The 16,202-nt window shown below is 51.1% G+C and overlaps 1 protein-coding gene across 1 annotated transcript; it reads right to left on the minus strand.

The window, feature by feature from the left end:
* Window positions 1-7,763: 7,763 nt before the first annotated feature.
* LOC101430720 (tubulin alpha-1D chain) lies at window positions 7,764-13,195 on the minus strand. Its single transcript, XM_058300080.2, has 4 exons — window positions 13,070-13,195; window positions 9,911-10,133; window positions 9,430-9,578; window positions 7,764-8,791 (listed from the first exon to the last, which is right to left on the minus strand). The coding sequence occupies exons 1-4, from the start codon at window positions 13,070-13,072 to the stop codon at window positions 7,808-7,810; spliced, it is 1,359 nt and encodes a 452-aa protein (XP_058156063.1). The 5' UTR covers window positions 13,073-13,195; the 3' UTR covers window positions 7,764-7,807.
* Window positions 13,196-16,202: the final 3,007 nt, after the last annotated feature.

Here is a 16,202-nt window from a genome sequence, read left to right on the forward strand (position 1 = left end):
CAAAGGGAGCAGTGAAAAATACCCTAGATTCAAGGTTTTTCTTCCCAAATTATTATTTTCATTTAGGTTAGGAGGTCAGGGTGATTGAACCTTGGACCTCGTATGTGGGAAGCCAGTGCTTAACCACTGAGCCACATCGGCTTCCCTGAGCTAGTTTTTTTGTTTTGCTTGTTTGTTTTGTGTTTTCAGGAGGCACCGAACTGAACTGAAACTGCCCACGTGGGAGGCCAGTAATTAACACATCTGCGCCACATCCTCTCCCCCAAATTGATCCTGAGTAGGCCTATTCAACCTCAAAATGATTTCTGGCTTTAGGCCTCATGGGAAGGTTACAGAACTTTCCAAAATTGGCTCCTGCTTGATATCTAGTCCAGCGCACAGCCCTGGGTATCTTCTACCAGCTGCCAGGATTCCCTGCCCTCATGGTGTCTTACTTGATAAGATCCCTGCCGACAATATAGCCCACTTTGGAAACAGGCCTAGGTTTGCAACCTGGTGCTGCCTCTTAGCTGTATAACTTGGGCAAACCTCTGAAGACTCAGTTTTTCTGTCCTGTAAAATGGGAATAATTATAGCAACGCCTAGGGTTGTTTAAAAGTCAAAAGAGACATGGTACAAGGTAGATGTTATTAGTACAAATCCTCTGGCGTTATGATTTTCCCAGCAGTAATGGTTACACAAGTCCAGAAAACTGATTTTAGGCTGGGTGACCCGGGAAGACTTCCTCAAGGAGACGGGCTAAGAGCTGAAATCCAGGGGAGACTGTGATGTGCCTTTGTCCAGTTTTCCTGGCTGCCCCGGGCTGAGCCTCCTGCCTACTTGTAGGGAATTCCCATTACAGGGACCTTGAGGAGAGGCAGGCCACCACCTGCCCCAAAGCCTCGATTCTTGCTCTCTCAGACTTCAGGGTATAAGAATGCAGGCAAGACAGAAGCACTGCCATTAGATCCTCCAACTGGGACTTCAAATCTAGAACAAGTCACAGAGAAGCAGGGCAGTTGAAAATGCATTTCCCGTTGGTGGCAGAAGAGCAAGCAGCGACCTCTAGTGTCTGGAGGAGGAAGTGCCAGAATCGGTGCAGGGGCAAAGGGAACAGGGATCTCTTAAGCAGGCTGTCCTGGACCCTGACTTTGACTGTGGAGCTGGCTGCCCAGCTTCCTTTGGTGCCTGTTTGCTGAGCCTTGTTTGTTGGTCTTGTATTGACTTCTCTCTTTCTTTTTTTTTTGCCTTTCCTTTTTTTGATTTGCCAGGATTAGTTTCTGCTGCTTACCGCAAGAGTCCTGACTGGCCCAAAGAGGAAGGCTTAGCCTTTTGTAAGAGGAAGGAGTAACTTAGGTTAGATCACTACAAAATCTTCCCATCTCTGTCTTTCTTCTTCTTTTCTTATCGCAATAGATATTTGTCTAACACCATCTATGGGGTGTTCATTAAATATAGCATTACAAAGAGGTTTAGGTCACAGTCCCTGGAGTCAAGGAGATGAAAATCTCATTGGGAAATAGACATCCGACTACTGGTGAGAAATTAGATGGAACACATCTAGCAGATTTGGGGCTAATTTCCTTTGTTCACAAAGAATTCCAACAAGTTAATAAGAAAGGACAAACCAATTAACAGTGGGCAAAGGGAATATACAGACAGTTCACAGAAGAAGAAATACTGGCTTTAAAAAGATGTTCAGTCTCATTCATAACAAGAGAATTATAAATAAAAGGTGCTGCAGAATACTTTGTTCACTTACATGATTGACAAAGATGAAAAATATATGAACAAGACTGTGGGTACAGGCATTCTCAGACACTGGTAGTAGTAGGATAACTTGATATAATTTCTACAGAGAGCAAAATAGGGCATATGGAAATTAAAGGTGTCTCACCTTGACCCAGAAATTTCAGTTCTTAGAATGTATGGTTGTATGTGCATGCCAAGAACTATGTACAAGGTCAAGGACACCATCATAACTTTTTTTTTAAGTAATACTACGTTATTTTGTGTTTTTTAAAAAAATCATTTTTCTTTTATTTATCCTCTCCCTTCCCCAGATGGTTCTTTAATCTGCTCATTGTTGCTCACCTTCTCCAGGAGGCATCAAGCACTGAACCCAGGACCTCCCACATAAGAGTTGAGTTCCCAATGGCCAGAGCCACGTCTGCCATGGGCTGCAACATCTGCTGCCTTGTGGCATCTGCTTGTTGCAGTGGGGGCGGCATCTGCTCATCTTCTTTTAGGAGGCACCAGTACCTCCCGTGTAGTAGGCGGGCAGCCAGCTGTTTGAGCCACATCCACTTCCCAGCATCATAATTTTTAGTATCACAAGATTGGAAACAACCTAAATACCCATTGAAGGCAGACTGGTTCAGAGAGCAGACAGCGAACATAAACAGCAAGGGGGTAGGGGAAGGAATAAATTACTTAATTAAATTAAAAAGCAGACTGGTTGATTAAGCAACGGTACCCTATACAATGGAATACTAGGAGACCGGGAAGGACAAGAGATTTATTCCCCCACCACCACCCTGAGATGGCTCCTTCATCTATTTGCTCATTGTTTTTGCTCGTTGCTTTTTTATTGTTTTCTGCTTGTTGTTTGTTTGTTTGTTTTTCTTTAGAAGGCACTGGAAACCAAACCCAGGACCTCCCATGTGGGAGGCAGGCACTCAACTATTTGAGCCAAATCTCCTTCCTGCTAGTTTGTTTTTTGCTCATTGTCTTGCTTGTTTTTTTCTCATTGTCTGTTCATTGTGTTTTCTTGTCTGCTCTTCATTCTTGCTTTTTTTTTTTTAAGATTTATTTTTTATTTATTTCTCTCCCCTTCCCCTCCCCCCCATTGTCTGCTCTCTGTGTCCATTCGCTGTGTGTGATCTTCTGTGTCCGCTTGGATTCTTGTCAGCGGCACTGGAAATCTGTGTCTCTTTTTGTTGTGTCATCTTGCTGTGTCAGCTCTCTGTGTGTGGTGCCGCTCCTGGGCAGGCTGCGCTTTTTTCGCACAGATTGATTCTCCTTACAGGGCGCACTCCTTGCGGGTGGGGCTCCCCTATGCAGGGGACTCCCCTGCATGGCAGAGCACTCTTTGCACGCATCAGCACTGTGCGTGGGCCAGCTCACCACCCAGGTCAGGAGGCCCTGGGTTTGAACCCTGGACCTCTGATGTGGCAGGCCAATGCTCTATCTTTTGAGCCAAATCCGTTTCCCTCTTCTTGCTTGATGTCTGCTCATTGTTTGTTTGTTTTCTTTAGGAGGCTCCAGGAACCAAACCTGGGACCTCCCGTGTGGGAGGCAGGTGCTCAACTGCGGGAGCCACATCAAATCACAGGAGATTTATTTTTGCTTTGTAAATACTCCCTGGTACCATTTGAATTTTGAAGCATGTACATGTAATAACTGTTAAATACATACATAATTTTTAAAAATTTAGCTGGGGAAGCGGCATCTACAAAAAGCTAAGTGCTACCACACAAGGCAGCTCATGGCAAGTGCCAAATAAGTGATGGAGTCAGACGGCAGGTGCCAGGAGAATCCAGAGGATGGAGTGAACCCCAGGACTGGATGGCCTCTGGATGACTGTGCCTTAAGCTGCTGGCAGGAACAGCAACATTGAGACAAATGGGAAGCAGGCATTCCAACAGGAGGGAATGGGAAGAACCCGGTTTTGGGGGCAGGCATATTCCTGTCACATCAAAGGCAGGGGAATGAATTTTCTGGGTAGAATCCAGGAGTAGGGAGCCTATCTCTTCTGTCTGCCTGCGGGAGGTAATTGTACCCTGACTTCAGGAGCAAGCAGCGATGAAAGCATTTCTGCACTGAGGGAGGCCCCAGGAGTCAGGCTGGGTGGTGCTCCCCCATGGAGGCCTGGGTTGCACCCTGCTATGCACGGTGCCCAGTCCCCTTGGGCCTGCCAGTGACTTCCAGCAGACGTTTCAGCTGGCGGCCTCACAGGATCTGGCAGGGGATGGCCACCCAGCTGCCCAGGGGAGAAGGCCTGGCAGATGGAGATCCCTCCTCCCTCTCTGCCCTCCCTCCTGGCCTCCTCCAGGCCCTTGCTCAACCTCAGGAATCTCTTTCCAGGGAGCACTGACAGCCCCCAAACCTAGTCCCAAAGAAGCCTCCACCCCCTCCCAGCCCCAGAAGCTGGGCCTCTGCCCCTCCACCCCCACTCCCTCCAGCACAGTGCTTGGGCAGAGGAGTGTCACGCGTCACCCCCTCCCTGCCTTCGAGGTGCCTGAGTCACCGTCTGCGCGTTGGGGACCCAGCTGGCCCAGAAGAGGTGGCATCTGGAGGGGTGCCTGGAACTGCTGAGGGCAGGAGGCGAGGGAACCTGAGGAAAGGGACGGCAGCAGCGTGAGCTTCGGCTCAGAAGACCTGGGCTGGAATCCTGACTCCTCCACTTACCAGCCGGCTCACCCTGGGCAAGTCACATTGCTTCCTGGAGCCTCAGTCATCACGTCTGAAATATAAGCCTTCATTTAACAAGTTTATTCCACAAATATTAAATATCTAATATGTGTCAGGCAGTATTCTAGATGCTAAGAGTAGAATGGTGAAAAGTAGGCCAGGGCCTGGTTCCCATGGAGCTTCCTCTCCAGTGGGCATGATACTACTACTAAATCGGGATACAAGAGATCATGTGGATACAGGGCCCAGCACATAGTAGGCGCTCAAGAAATGACACCTATTTCTTGGGGTTTAAAAAGCTCCCAAAATTACCTATCTGCCTTAGCCAAGAGTGCATCTAGCTTAGGGAGAGAGCGACCCAAGAGTTAGACAGATGGAGGTTTGTTCAGTCTTTTCAGTGTGGGAAATGCATCAGAAGATAGAGCTGAGATAGTCAGCCAAAAAGGGCTTCCAAATACTCACTCTGAACTAAATTGCCCCCCAGCCCCCAGACACACAACCACAAGCCTCTCTCTTCCAAGGACAGAGCCTGCCTTGGTAAGTTAGATTCTCAAGGAAGAGTTAAGAATACCTGCTGTCTCTGGGTAAATAATTCCTAAAGAGAAGAAGGAAGGCACTGAGGTGGGCATGCCCAGTTTCCTCTCTAAACCCACTCCCCATCCTGTTGCTTCCACCCCATCCTCTATTTAGTACCAATTTAATTGAGACAAGAGTGACAGAGACAGGTGATGGAGTCAGATACAGAGTGGGGGGAGTCAGTCGTTTCCATTTTGCCCACATTAGGCCCTGAATGGCACCCTGGTGGGGCATGTGCTGGTTATTTGCCTTTTCCCTCCGAGGTTCACTCCCCACCTTCCCTGCCCTGCTCTGTATCTTAGGGGCTGCACACCATTTGTCCTGGGCCCTCTTGCTGACGAACTTCCGTGTAGGTTTAGCCAGTAGGAGCGACTGGCTGGAGACGGAGTGCAGGACGAAGGGAGAAGGAAGGCTGCTTCTCTACGTCAGGTGGCATCTCAGCGGCGGTTCTGCGTCCTCCAGTCCTCCGTGGCTCCAATTCCTGCCAAACGTCCCTCCTTCCTTGGGCCCTCCCTGCTCCCTCCGGGTAGCCTTGGTGTGGTCCCAGCTCCCAAGTGGTGGTCCCAACTCGCAGCTCCAGGAACACCACCTCATCCCTTCATTCCTCTCCAGCCTTAGGGGTGACAGCAGCTTCCTGGTGACCTAACCTCTGGATGGGCCTTGGAGTTCTTCCCAAACTTTTGTAACTAATCCCCAACATTAAATTCCCTCCGTTGGCCTGCCTGGCATCAGTTTTGGTTTCCTGACTCCAGAGAGGCACTTGGGTAGGGCAAAAAAGAGCCTCTCGGTGATGATGAGAAGGCACCCAGCATTCCTAGGAGGAGGCAACCCTCGTGAGCTGGTGGGTTTGTCTGTCGTGCCTGTGTTGGTTGAGTATTTGTAAAGTTGTAGGTCTGTACTATCAGAATTATAAACCAGAGTTCCCTGGGAAAGGGCAAGTGTTGTAAGCAGCCTTCCCGAGTACGGCGTCAGGAAGAACTGGATGGGGCGGGTGGAGTTGGTTTCCTGAGGTAGAACAGCCTCTTCGTTCCCCGGGCTCTGGGCGGTTACCTCACCTTAGCACACTGACAGAGAGCTGGAGGCTCCTGGGAACAGGAACGTAATGGGCAGCCAAACCAGGGGCTTAGAAGCAGGAGGGGCCCAGAAGAGGCTTCTGGTGAATGGAAGGATCTGCAAAAGGCACACAAGCTCCAGGGAAGCCTGATTCCTGCCTTTAGGCTCTGAGACAGCCACCCTGTCCAGCCAGGAGATACACCTGAGCAAAGAGCTGAGACTCAGAGAACAGTGGTGGGGGGCAGGGTGCATGTGAGAACTCTCCAACCCGGTGGTCCCCTGGACCAAGGAACAGAGGACTTGACCATGGTCACCCAGGCCAGGATAGCCACTGGGGAGTAGATACATATAGATTAGAATTTCCTTGATTGCAGTAACAGAAACCCACCCTCAGCTTACGGAAACACGGGGGTATATGATGAGTGTCATAGGACAAGGAAGGGATAGGGAAGCTGACAAAGCTCAAGGAGGGATAAGACCTGAGGCAGAGCCAGCCTCCAGGGCCAGGTGTCTTGACAGGGCTCTCCTTTCTGCCTTCCCAGCCGCATGGTGAGTCACGATTCCCTCCCCTCAGCTCCCAGGTTCATGTTACAATACAAGCGGCACTCAGCTCCATTTTTGTTCTCTCCAAATATCAAATTCCTGGGAAGGGGGCAGAGCCACACTGTACCAGCGTGGCTGCCAGATGCCCACCTCAGTAAGTGAACAAGGAACTGGGCAGATGCCCCCAAAGGTGTCCCTGACATCAAGCCTGATGGGGCTGCAGCCTTTCTGCCAGGGAAGTGACACCAAAGCTGAGAAAGGGAGCATGCAGGAAGGATGAAGCTGAGGGCAACACCACCCTCTGGGGTGGGGGTAAGGTGGGATTCTTCCAGTTCCAACATCTTCCATGATCAGACCGTCCCTGCAGCCCAGCAGGAGCTATGGAATGGGTTTTAGGGGCAGCCATCTGATGGGAAGTGGGGGCTTGAAGCTGTGCTGGTGTAGCACCCCGAATTGAAAAAAAAAAAAAAACCATTGTCTTTATCAAAAAATGGTAAGTGCTGATGGAGATTGCTGGGAAGTAAGCCACTCTCCCAACTATTCCAGCTTTGTTGCTATCACTATTCTGTCTTCGTGCCACTTCTGGGCTCTTTACACCCAAACCTCCTGTCTGGAGAAGACAAACCTGCAGAGCCTGTAGGGGGAGCTACTGAGCACCAGCTGTGTCCTACTTCTCTAACGCACCTCTTTGGATCCTCCTGGCCTCCCCAGGCTCTTGTCACAACTTTTCATGGGCCTCTTGTCACAGCTCTGCGTGGGTTTAGATCAACTTCACACATGTGCAAAGTAAGGGCGTCTGGCCTGGCCTCCCGCCGCAGCGTTTCCCAGGCTAATGCTGCAGCCCAAGGGCATGCAAGCCAGAAGCTCAGGGAAGTTAATGCTCAATGGGGCAAAGGTTTAACTAACGGAGAAACAGAGCCAGTGGATAAATTCCCCTACCTCCACCCTCTCGCCCACCCAGTCTCATGAGGATATGCCATTTATTCAGCTGCATCTTCTCAGGGCACATTCTCCCTCCTTCCCTGCTCTCCCTCCAGTCTGTCCCACATTCTGCTCCCTGGAATTCTGCTCCTTAATAAATTCTGAAAGCAGATCTGCTTTCTGGGGAACCCGGGCTAAGACACTTGCCTTCCCATTCCTCATGGAGGGGAAGCCCTCCCCTCCATGATTTTCCCCAAGAGAAAAAGACACACACGACAGTAAGGCGACTGCACTTTATTTAGGACGGGCACACAGGATTCATCTAGTATTCATCCCCTTCTTCCTCCTCCCCCTCCCCCTCCACACTATCCATGCCCACCTCCTCGTAATCCTTCTCCAGGGCGGCCATATCTTCCCGGGCCTCAGAGAACTCTCCCTCTTCCATGCCCTCGCCCACGTACCAGTGCACAAACGCCCTCTTGGCATACATCAGGTCGAACTTGTGGTCCAGGCGGGCCCAGGCCTCGGCGATGGCGGTCGTGTTGCTCAGCATGCACACGGCGCGCTGCACCTTGGCCAGGTCACCCCCGGGCACCACGGTGGGTGGCTGGTAGTTGATGCCAACCTTGAAGCCCGTGGGGCACCAGTCCACGAACTGGATGGTGCGCTTGGTCTTGATAGTGGCGATGGCGGCATTGACATCCTTGGGCACCACGTCTCCGCGGTACAGCAGGCAGCAGGCCATGTACTTGCCGTGCCGGGGGTCGCACTTCACCATCTGGTTGGCAGGCTCAAAGCAGGCGTTGGTGATTTCTGCCACTGACAGCTGCTCGTGGTAGGCCTTCTCTGCAGAGATGACGGGCGCATAGGTGGCCAGGGGGAAGTGGATGCGGGGGTAGGGCACCAGGTTGGTCTGGAACTCCGTCAGGTCCACGTTGAGGGCCCCATCAAAGCGCAGGGAGGCCGTAATGGAAGAGACGATCTGGCCGATGAGGCGGTTGAGGTTGGTGTAGGTTGGACGCTCGATGTCCAGGTTACGGCGGCAGATGTCGTAGATGGCTTCGTTGTCCACCATGAAGGCACAGTCAGAGTGCTCCAGGGTGGTGTGGGTGGTCAGGATGGAGTTGTAGGGCTCGACCACGGCTGTGGACACCTGGGGCGCTGGGTAGATGGAGAACTCCAGCTTGGACTTCTTGCCGTAGTCCACAGAGAGCCGCTCCATCAGGAGTGAGGTGAAGCCAGAGCCAGTGCCCCCTCCAAAGCTGTGGAAGATGAGGAATCCTTGGAGACCTGTGCACTGGTCAGCCTAGAAAGTGAATGAGAAGAGAAATGGGGCAGCCAACAAACGGGAGAGAACCAGCCTGTGCTGTTTCAAATTCTCCAAAAGGTTCATTAAATCCTTGGAAGACTTTCCCAAGAGCACAAAACAGATCCTCATAGGGTCTTTCCTCCCTGTCCCTCTTTTTGCCAGAAAAATTCCTAAGGTCTTTAACAGACAGCTCTCTTGAATCTTGTGACATAGTCACCTTGTATCATAACTTGTCAACTTCACCCTGTCTGGTACCCTCCCCCTTAACGTCAGATGTTTCTGGAGGGCTTCTCTGTTAAGATCAGCCATCCAGGCACCTGATCCCCAACCTTTGTGGGAGTCAAAGAAAATCACAGAGCCTCAGGCCAGCGTTATTTGGGTCCCTGTTTTTTCACAGGGCAGCCTGCCCACATCTATTGCAATACAAGTTGCTGTCCTGGAGATGCTCATGGCCAGAACTTGGCCAGGCAGCCCATCCACAGGTCTGTTCTCCTCGCTAGGGTGATCCTGCACATTTAAGACTTGTTGGTGAGGCTCTCCCTGGGGCTGCTGCTGCCCTTCCCCCATCTGGTCTCCAGGCACTTTCACGACAGGAATCCAGATTCCCCTCCCCTGGCCCTCAGCTCTTCCCTCACCAGCTTCCGAATCCGGTCCAGCACCAAGTCGATGAGCTCCTTTCCGATGGTGTAGTGGCCTCGGGCGTAGTTGTTGGCAGCATCCTCCTTGCCGGTGATGAGCTGCTCGGGATGGAAGAGCTGGCGGTACGTGCCTGTCCGAACCTCATCTGCAAGGAGCGGAGTTTGAGGCCCTGCCCCCTCTTGCAACCTGGCTCCCGCAGCCCCAGGGCAATCAGAAGGGGTGGGGCAAGAAGGCCGCAGGGCCTTCAAGCTGCTACACTATTGCCCTTGATTTTAAGTGTTCTTCAAGGAAAAGGAAAAGGACCTGGGGCGGCCGTGGGACTCAGGAGCTGAGTGATGGCGATTCTGCACTTCTGGAGTTCTAACTGGCTGCACAACGGGGAGGTTTGAACTACAAACTCCAGAGCCCTCCAGCTATGGAAACAGACGTGCCGAGGTGCCCAGGACCAGGCTGTGCCAGGGACTAATCACCACTCACCGATCACAGTGGGCTCCAGGTCCACAAACACCGCCCGGGGCACATGTTTTCCAGCCCCAGTTTCACTAAAGAAGGTGTTGAAGGAGTCATCCCCTCCACCGATGGTCTTGTCACTGGGCATCTGCCCATCGGGCTGAATCCCGTGTTCCAGACAGTAGAGCTCCCAGCAGGCATTTCCGATCTGCACGCCGGCCTGCCCCACGTGGACTGAGATGCATTCACGCTGAGGAGACAAAGAGCAGGGAGCTTCCTCAGCAGAGGCGAGAGCAGCATGCCTGGACACGAGCCTGCCTCCCTGCCTTGAGTGGTTCTTCGGCTGAGGACACAAGTTCCTGGGCTCTGCTTTCCTTGACCCACCTGCTGTGCCTAGGCATCCACTGGTGGTTTGAGGACCAGCAGGCACTGGTGCTAGGGGCTGCGCAAGCACCCTCAGGGAAGCAGAAGCTGTGGCAGTTCTAAGATTGGAGAGTCTTGCAAACAGTGACTAAGTATCTTGCAGAACACTGAAGGTGATCACATGAGTGTGGCAGAGCAGGACAGCCAACCCACCCTGGTCAGAAAGAAATGAGGGGCCATTGGATCAGAAAGGAAGATCAGAGGGCTCCAATCCAGGGGCCGGGGGTCCGAGATGAGGGAGAGGTTACAAAAGCAGAGAGAGCTCTGGGTCCATGTTGGGGCTGGCAATACCAGTGAGGAAGAGGAATCCAGGAGGGTTCACGAGGCCTCCAGGAGCACGGGCTGCTCTTTTCCCTCTCGGGTGTATGTGGTTCTGGTGTGGAGTGTGCTCTGGGAAGAAAATTCCTCCCCGCAAGATTCAAGGCTGGTGGTCAAAGAACTGCTGGCCCCGAGGCAGGCCTGGGTGAGCCTGTTAGGCTTTAGAAAATAAAAGGTCAGCTTCCTTCCTGGGGGCCATGAGAATTAAGAAAGCCCTCTTGCTTCATGAAACATTTATTGAGCAAACGGTTACACTTCTGGTGAAAGCCTGAAGTGATCTGTTTCTCTCGGAGAGTTAGTTGGCAATATCTAGTAAAGCTGAAGATGTCCATGCTCTAGAGGAATTCTCACTCAGGTAAACAAGAAAACAGGTGCAGGAACCTCACCGTAGCATAGCAACTGAAGTCAACTAAATGCCCTTCAGCAGGAGAAAATGGATTTTAAAAAGATTCAGAAGGGAAGTGAATGAACTACAAGGTAAACTCTTACCAAATGTTGAGAAAAAGCAAATTGAGATGAATCATACAGTAGCATACAATTTATTTAATATATAAATTTTTTACTTGCCAAACAATACCATGGCATCGTTTACAGATAAATTCAAATATTTATTATGTGTGAAACACATACATATATGTGTGTTTCAAGAATAAAGAAAGCTAGGAAAATATTAAGACCAAATTTGGAATAATGGTTCTCCCTGGCAGGAGGAGAAAGATTCTACTTTTTTTTTTTTTAGATTCTGCTTCTTAAGCTGCATGTTTGTTACATTATTCTCTGTACCTTTTTGTGTGTGTGAAATATTTTATAATTTAAAAAAATTATGACCTCAGCTTTCTCCATAAATTTAACGTTTCAGTTTTTCCTATCGAGATAAGATATATAAAATGTAAAACACACAATTTTAACCACTGCAAATTTGTACAATTTGTATGACTCAGTGACTTTTAGTACATTCACTATGTCCTAAACCATCACCACCATCCAATTCCAGGACATTGTCATCAACCCAGAAAGAAACCCAGTGACTCCCCATTCCCTCACCCCCACCCCGGCAGCCACTAATGTGCCTTCTGCCACTCTCTTTTTTATATGACACAAGTGCCTTGACCACTTATAATTTTTGGGTGAACATGGCAAATCCATAAATAATTTCTATCGCTGCCCCATCTGCTACTTTTCTACTTGCCTTGATCAAGAACTTCAGCCTCTCTGCGGTGCCCTCCCTGTGAAATGGGGCGAGACTAAGAGCTACCCCCTGGAATCACTATGAGGAGAAACAGGATGATGCTCCTTGCCTGAACCATTCCAGGGTTCACCATGCACGTTGGGTCCCCCTTCCAGTGTCCTACCCCCAATCCCAGGTGTCATAGTAAGAGAAGGCAATGAGTTGGGCTGGGAGGGATGGAAGGACACAAGAACTAGAGAAATCCCGGGTCATGGAGTGAATGCTGGCTCGGCTCAACTGTCCCCTGAAGGCCAGCGCTGGCCACTGTGCCTCTGGGCCTGCCCAGGCTCTGTCCACACAGCCAGGCAAAGTCCTGGTCGCCATAGCCGAGGCCTGAGATGCTGGGGAAACAGGCACTGCCTTCACCGTGGGGCGGGAGGTTTGGGGCAAAGAATTCTGCGTCTGGAGTCACACAGACCTGACTTCAAACCCCCGTTGCTCTGTAGCCTCAGACAAGTTACTTCACAGCTTCCCCAGTTCCTTTTCCTTGACTTTAATAATAGTATAGTCACATTCACACCAGCTGTGTTATGTGGTTTAGCCGCCGTTCATTAAGCATTAATTAGGCCCCGGGGCGCTGGGCTTAGATGCTTCACAGACATTATCTCATTTAGTCTTCACAACAACCCCTTAGGTAGGTATTTTACTATGCCCATTTTACAGATGAGGACACTGACCCTCAGGGAAGTAGGGCAAGTTGCTCAAGACCCATGAGCCAAACCAGGAAAGCTCAGAATGGGGGCCGCCCTGCTCCCCTCGCACTTTTGGGCAATTTTCCAGCTCATTCTATCAAATGAGCGCCATGCACAGCCCACTCTCCACACATGGGCACACCCTCCCTCCTCCTACGCCCGTCCCTCTCCCCCTCGATATGTAACCGATGAGGAATGAGGGGTCAAAGGCACAGCAGGTGGGCAGGGCACCAGCTTCCAGGGAGGACGTGGCCCCACAGCTGGGAGGTGGGTCCAGAGGCGGAGGGGGAGCCCGCCACTGGGCCCAGGGTTTTTCAGCCCGTGTAGGAAAGTGCCCTTTCTGATCAAGTCCTGCTTACCCCCACCCCTAAAGGTGGAGCTGCAGCAGCCCTTTCCTTCCCCAGCCCCTCCTTTCCTCTCCCCCAGCCGCCCTCACCACCCGCTGTGGCCCCGTGGACACCTGGGCTCCTCACACCAGCCCCCTGCGCCCCTCGCTTGCTTGCTCAGCCCCCCAGCACTGCTCACCATGCTGCTAGAGGGTGGCTGCTTGGCGCTGCGGGTGTCGGCTGCTCCAGGGAGGGCAGGAATGGAGCTGTGAGCCCCGCCGCCGGCCGGCCTTCTTATACTCTCTACACGACTCTCTGGGGGGGAGTGTTGTTAGAAACGGCCCCAGGGGGCCAGGCCTGTTGACCTGGTTACGGAGCCGCAGGCGGGCGCTGGGCCTCGGCCCAAGCAGGGGAGAGAGGCGGGGAGGGCAGCCCCACGCAGGCGTCCAGGCCTGCGGGCACACGGCTCTGTTGCCCGGGCACACCATCCTGTTTCCTGGCGCCGCAGCCCGGCCCTCACACGCGGGAGGGAAGTTAGGACCCGCGCTTCTGAGCTCCAGCACCGCTCCCCCGACCCCACGCTGAGGGCTGGCGGCGGAATGTGGGTTCGGCTAAGAAGACGTCTCCAGTGAACCAGAAATAATGAGTCCGAGGGCAAGAGAGCAAGCCTCAGGGTATTCTGGGTGGAAATTCCAAATATGCTGGAACGAAGGGAGGTGGAAGGGACCTGCGGGTGCAAAGCCCGTGTACTTTGGAGTGTCAGCTCACACTGAGTCCTGTCTCTAATACCTGCTAGCACTTAGCGTCCGTTTGTGCATCTGTAGAATGGGGGAGTGGTAGTCTTGTAAGGACTAAACAAGACAACCTTGCTTACGTGTTTAGTCCAAAATTGCAGCTGCTCTGCACGAGGAAAGTAAGATGAGCAGGGTCTCAGGGCTCTTCTGTACTGTCTCCCCCAACCCCACCCACTGCAAGGCGTTGTTGCTCTAGCCTGCGTTTGTTTTCCCACAGAAGGCGGCTCCCTACGGCCTTCGGCAAAATTATGAAATACAAACGCTAATCTCTCGCATTCGTATTCTGCTTTATAGTTCTTGAGGCAGCTTTACCCTGTATCGCCTTTGAGTCCCTCCAAGACGACACAGTGAGGTAGGCAGGGCGGGACCTCCCATTCCCAAGATGAAGAAAAGGAAATCGAAGCCTCTTGTGTCTTGCCCAAGGTCACAAGGGGGTTAATTAGTGGGAGAATTAGAATTCTTCAGAGACTCAGGCTCAGTGCTTCTCTTCTCCTCTTTCCACACGGCAAAGCTTCCACGGCCTCCACCCCTCCTCTGTCTCTATTTCTTTTCCTCCCTCCCTCCCTCCCTCCCTTCCTCCCTCCCTCTCTCCCTCACTTTTCACCGGGGCTGGGGTTTGAACTCAAGACCTCATATGTGGGAAGCCAGCAGTCATCCACTAAGCTACACCGAATCCTTTATTTCTTTTCTAACCCTTCTTAAATTCCATGGTTATACTCACTCCCTTATACACCCCTCATTGCTTCAACTCCCTCTTCAGCACCCTCGTTTGACTAAACCAGGGGTCTGTGCGCTTGTATTGAAATTCAAGAAAACATTCTTGTGGGGACGTGTTGGTGCAGGTGTGATAATGTTTATTAAATAATATATAGTACAGTGTGGCCTTAGTAAGGGGTCTGTGGTTTTCACCTGACTGGCAAAGGGGTCCATGGAATAAAAATATTAAGAACCCTTGGACTAAACCATGATCCTAATTAAATCCATTTCTTCACCAACTCTGTGTCTGTACTCACCCAACTAAACAGTGGCAGTAGAAAAATCCAGAACCAGGCTGACTGATCTTACTTCAAATTCATGACCACTAACCTCACATGAACCATTCGTGCTGCCTGGAAACCACACCACATTTCTCCAGTCACTCTCCCAGACAGCAAGCTCACCCAGGAAGTAATGGCTGCGTTGAGATTTCAACCACCAGGGCAGATGGTGGAAGAGTTATTCTGAGGTAGGGGGTCTTTTCAGAGCCCCTCTCATCACAGTATATCACAGCATGATCCCGAATCTCTAGATGAAGTCTCCAAGGGCAGAACTCTTCTCTCTCCTACCTGGAAGTAAGAGATTAAGATCCCCAGAGAGGTATGTGGCTCAAGCAGTTGAGCACCTGCTCCCCCCATGAAGGTCCCAGGTTCGGATCCCGGTACCTCCTAAAAAAGTAAATAAATAAATAAAAAGCAAACAAACAAGAACACTAACTCAGGGGAGCTGATGTGGCTCCGTGGTTGAGTGCTGGCTTCCCACATACACCGTCCCGGGTTCAATCTCCAGTCCCAGTACCTCAAAAAAAAAAAAAAAAATCCCCAGAGAGAAGGCACAGCCAGTCAATACTGCAGGGGTAAGAAAGCCCAGCCCCCCATGGAGTTGCTCCATGAAGCCAGATGTCAGGAATTCCTATCTAGGTGGAGGGATTCGGAGGCCTGAAACTCTCAACTTTCCCCAATAGGTCTCAGAATTGGGTATCCCACGGTCAACCTAGACGTCACTAGCTACAAAATGAATATTATCCTAAGGCAGGCAGGGGTGGGGAGAGTGTTTTCCATAAAACAGAGTAAAGAAGCTGAGATTTTAAAAGCATATTAAAGTATCTAAATTGTGAGATGAGAGGCAGCCAGTACTTGTCATTCCTTCATCAAATATTTATTTGTTTTTTGGTGGGGTGTGGTTTTTTTGTTTTTTGTTTTTCATTTCTCTCCCCTTCCCCCCCCCCCCCGCCCCCAATTGTCTGTTCTCTGTGTCTATTTTGCTGCCTGTTCTTTGTCTGCTTCTGTTGTTGTCAGCGGCACAGGAATCTGTGTTTCTTTTTGTTGCATCATCTTGTTGTGTCAGCTCTCTGTGTGTGCGGCACCATTCCTGGGCAGGTTGCACTTTCTTTTGCACTGGGTGGCTCTCCTTACGGGGCGCATTCCTTGCATGTGGGGCTCCCCTACGCGGGGACACCCCTGCGTGGCACGGCATTCCTTGCGCGCATCAGCACTGCACATGGGGCAGCTCCACATGGGTCAAGGAGGCCTGGGGTTTGAACCGCGGACCTCCCATGTGGTAGACGGATGCCCTAACCACTGGGCCAAGTCTGCTTCCCTCAAATATTTATTTAATACCTACTGTGTGTCAGGCTTTGTTCTAGGTGCTGGGGATACAGTGGTGGACCCCCCCCCCCCAAATAAAAAAGGTCTGTGCTCTTAAGGAACTTACAGTTTAGTGGGGAAACCAAAAATAAACAAATAAAAAAGACAATTTCAGATAGCAATAGCACATCAAAAA

This window comes from Dasypus novemcinctus, chromosome 7 (genome assembly GCF_030445035.2).
Source record: "Dasypus novemcinctus isolate mDasNov1 chromosome 7, mDasNov1.1.hap2, whole genome shotgun sequence".
NCBI classification, from domain to species: domain Eukaryota; kingdom Metazoa; phylum Chordata; class Mammalia; order Cingulata; family Dasypodidae; genus Dasypus; species Dasypus novemcinctus.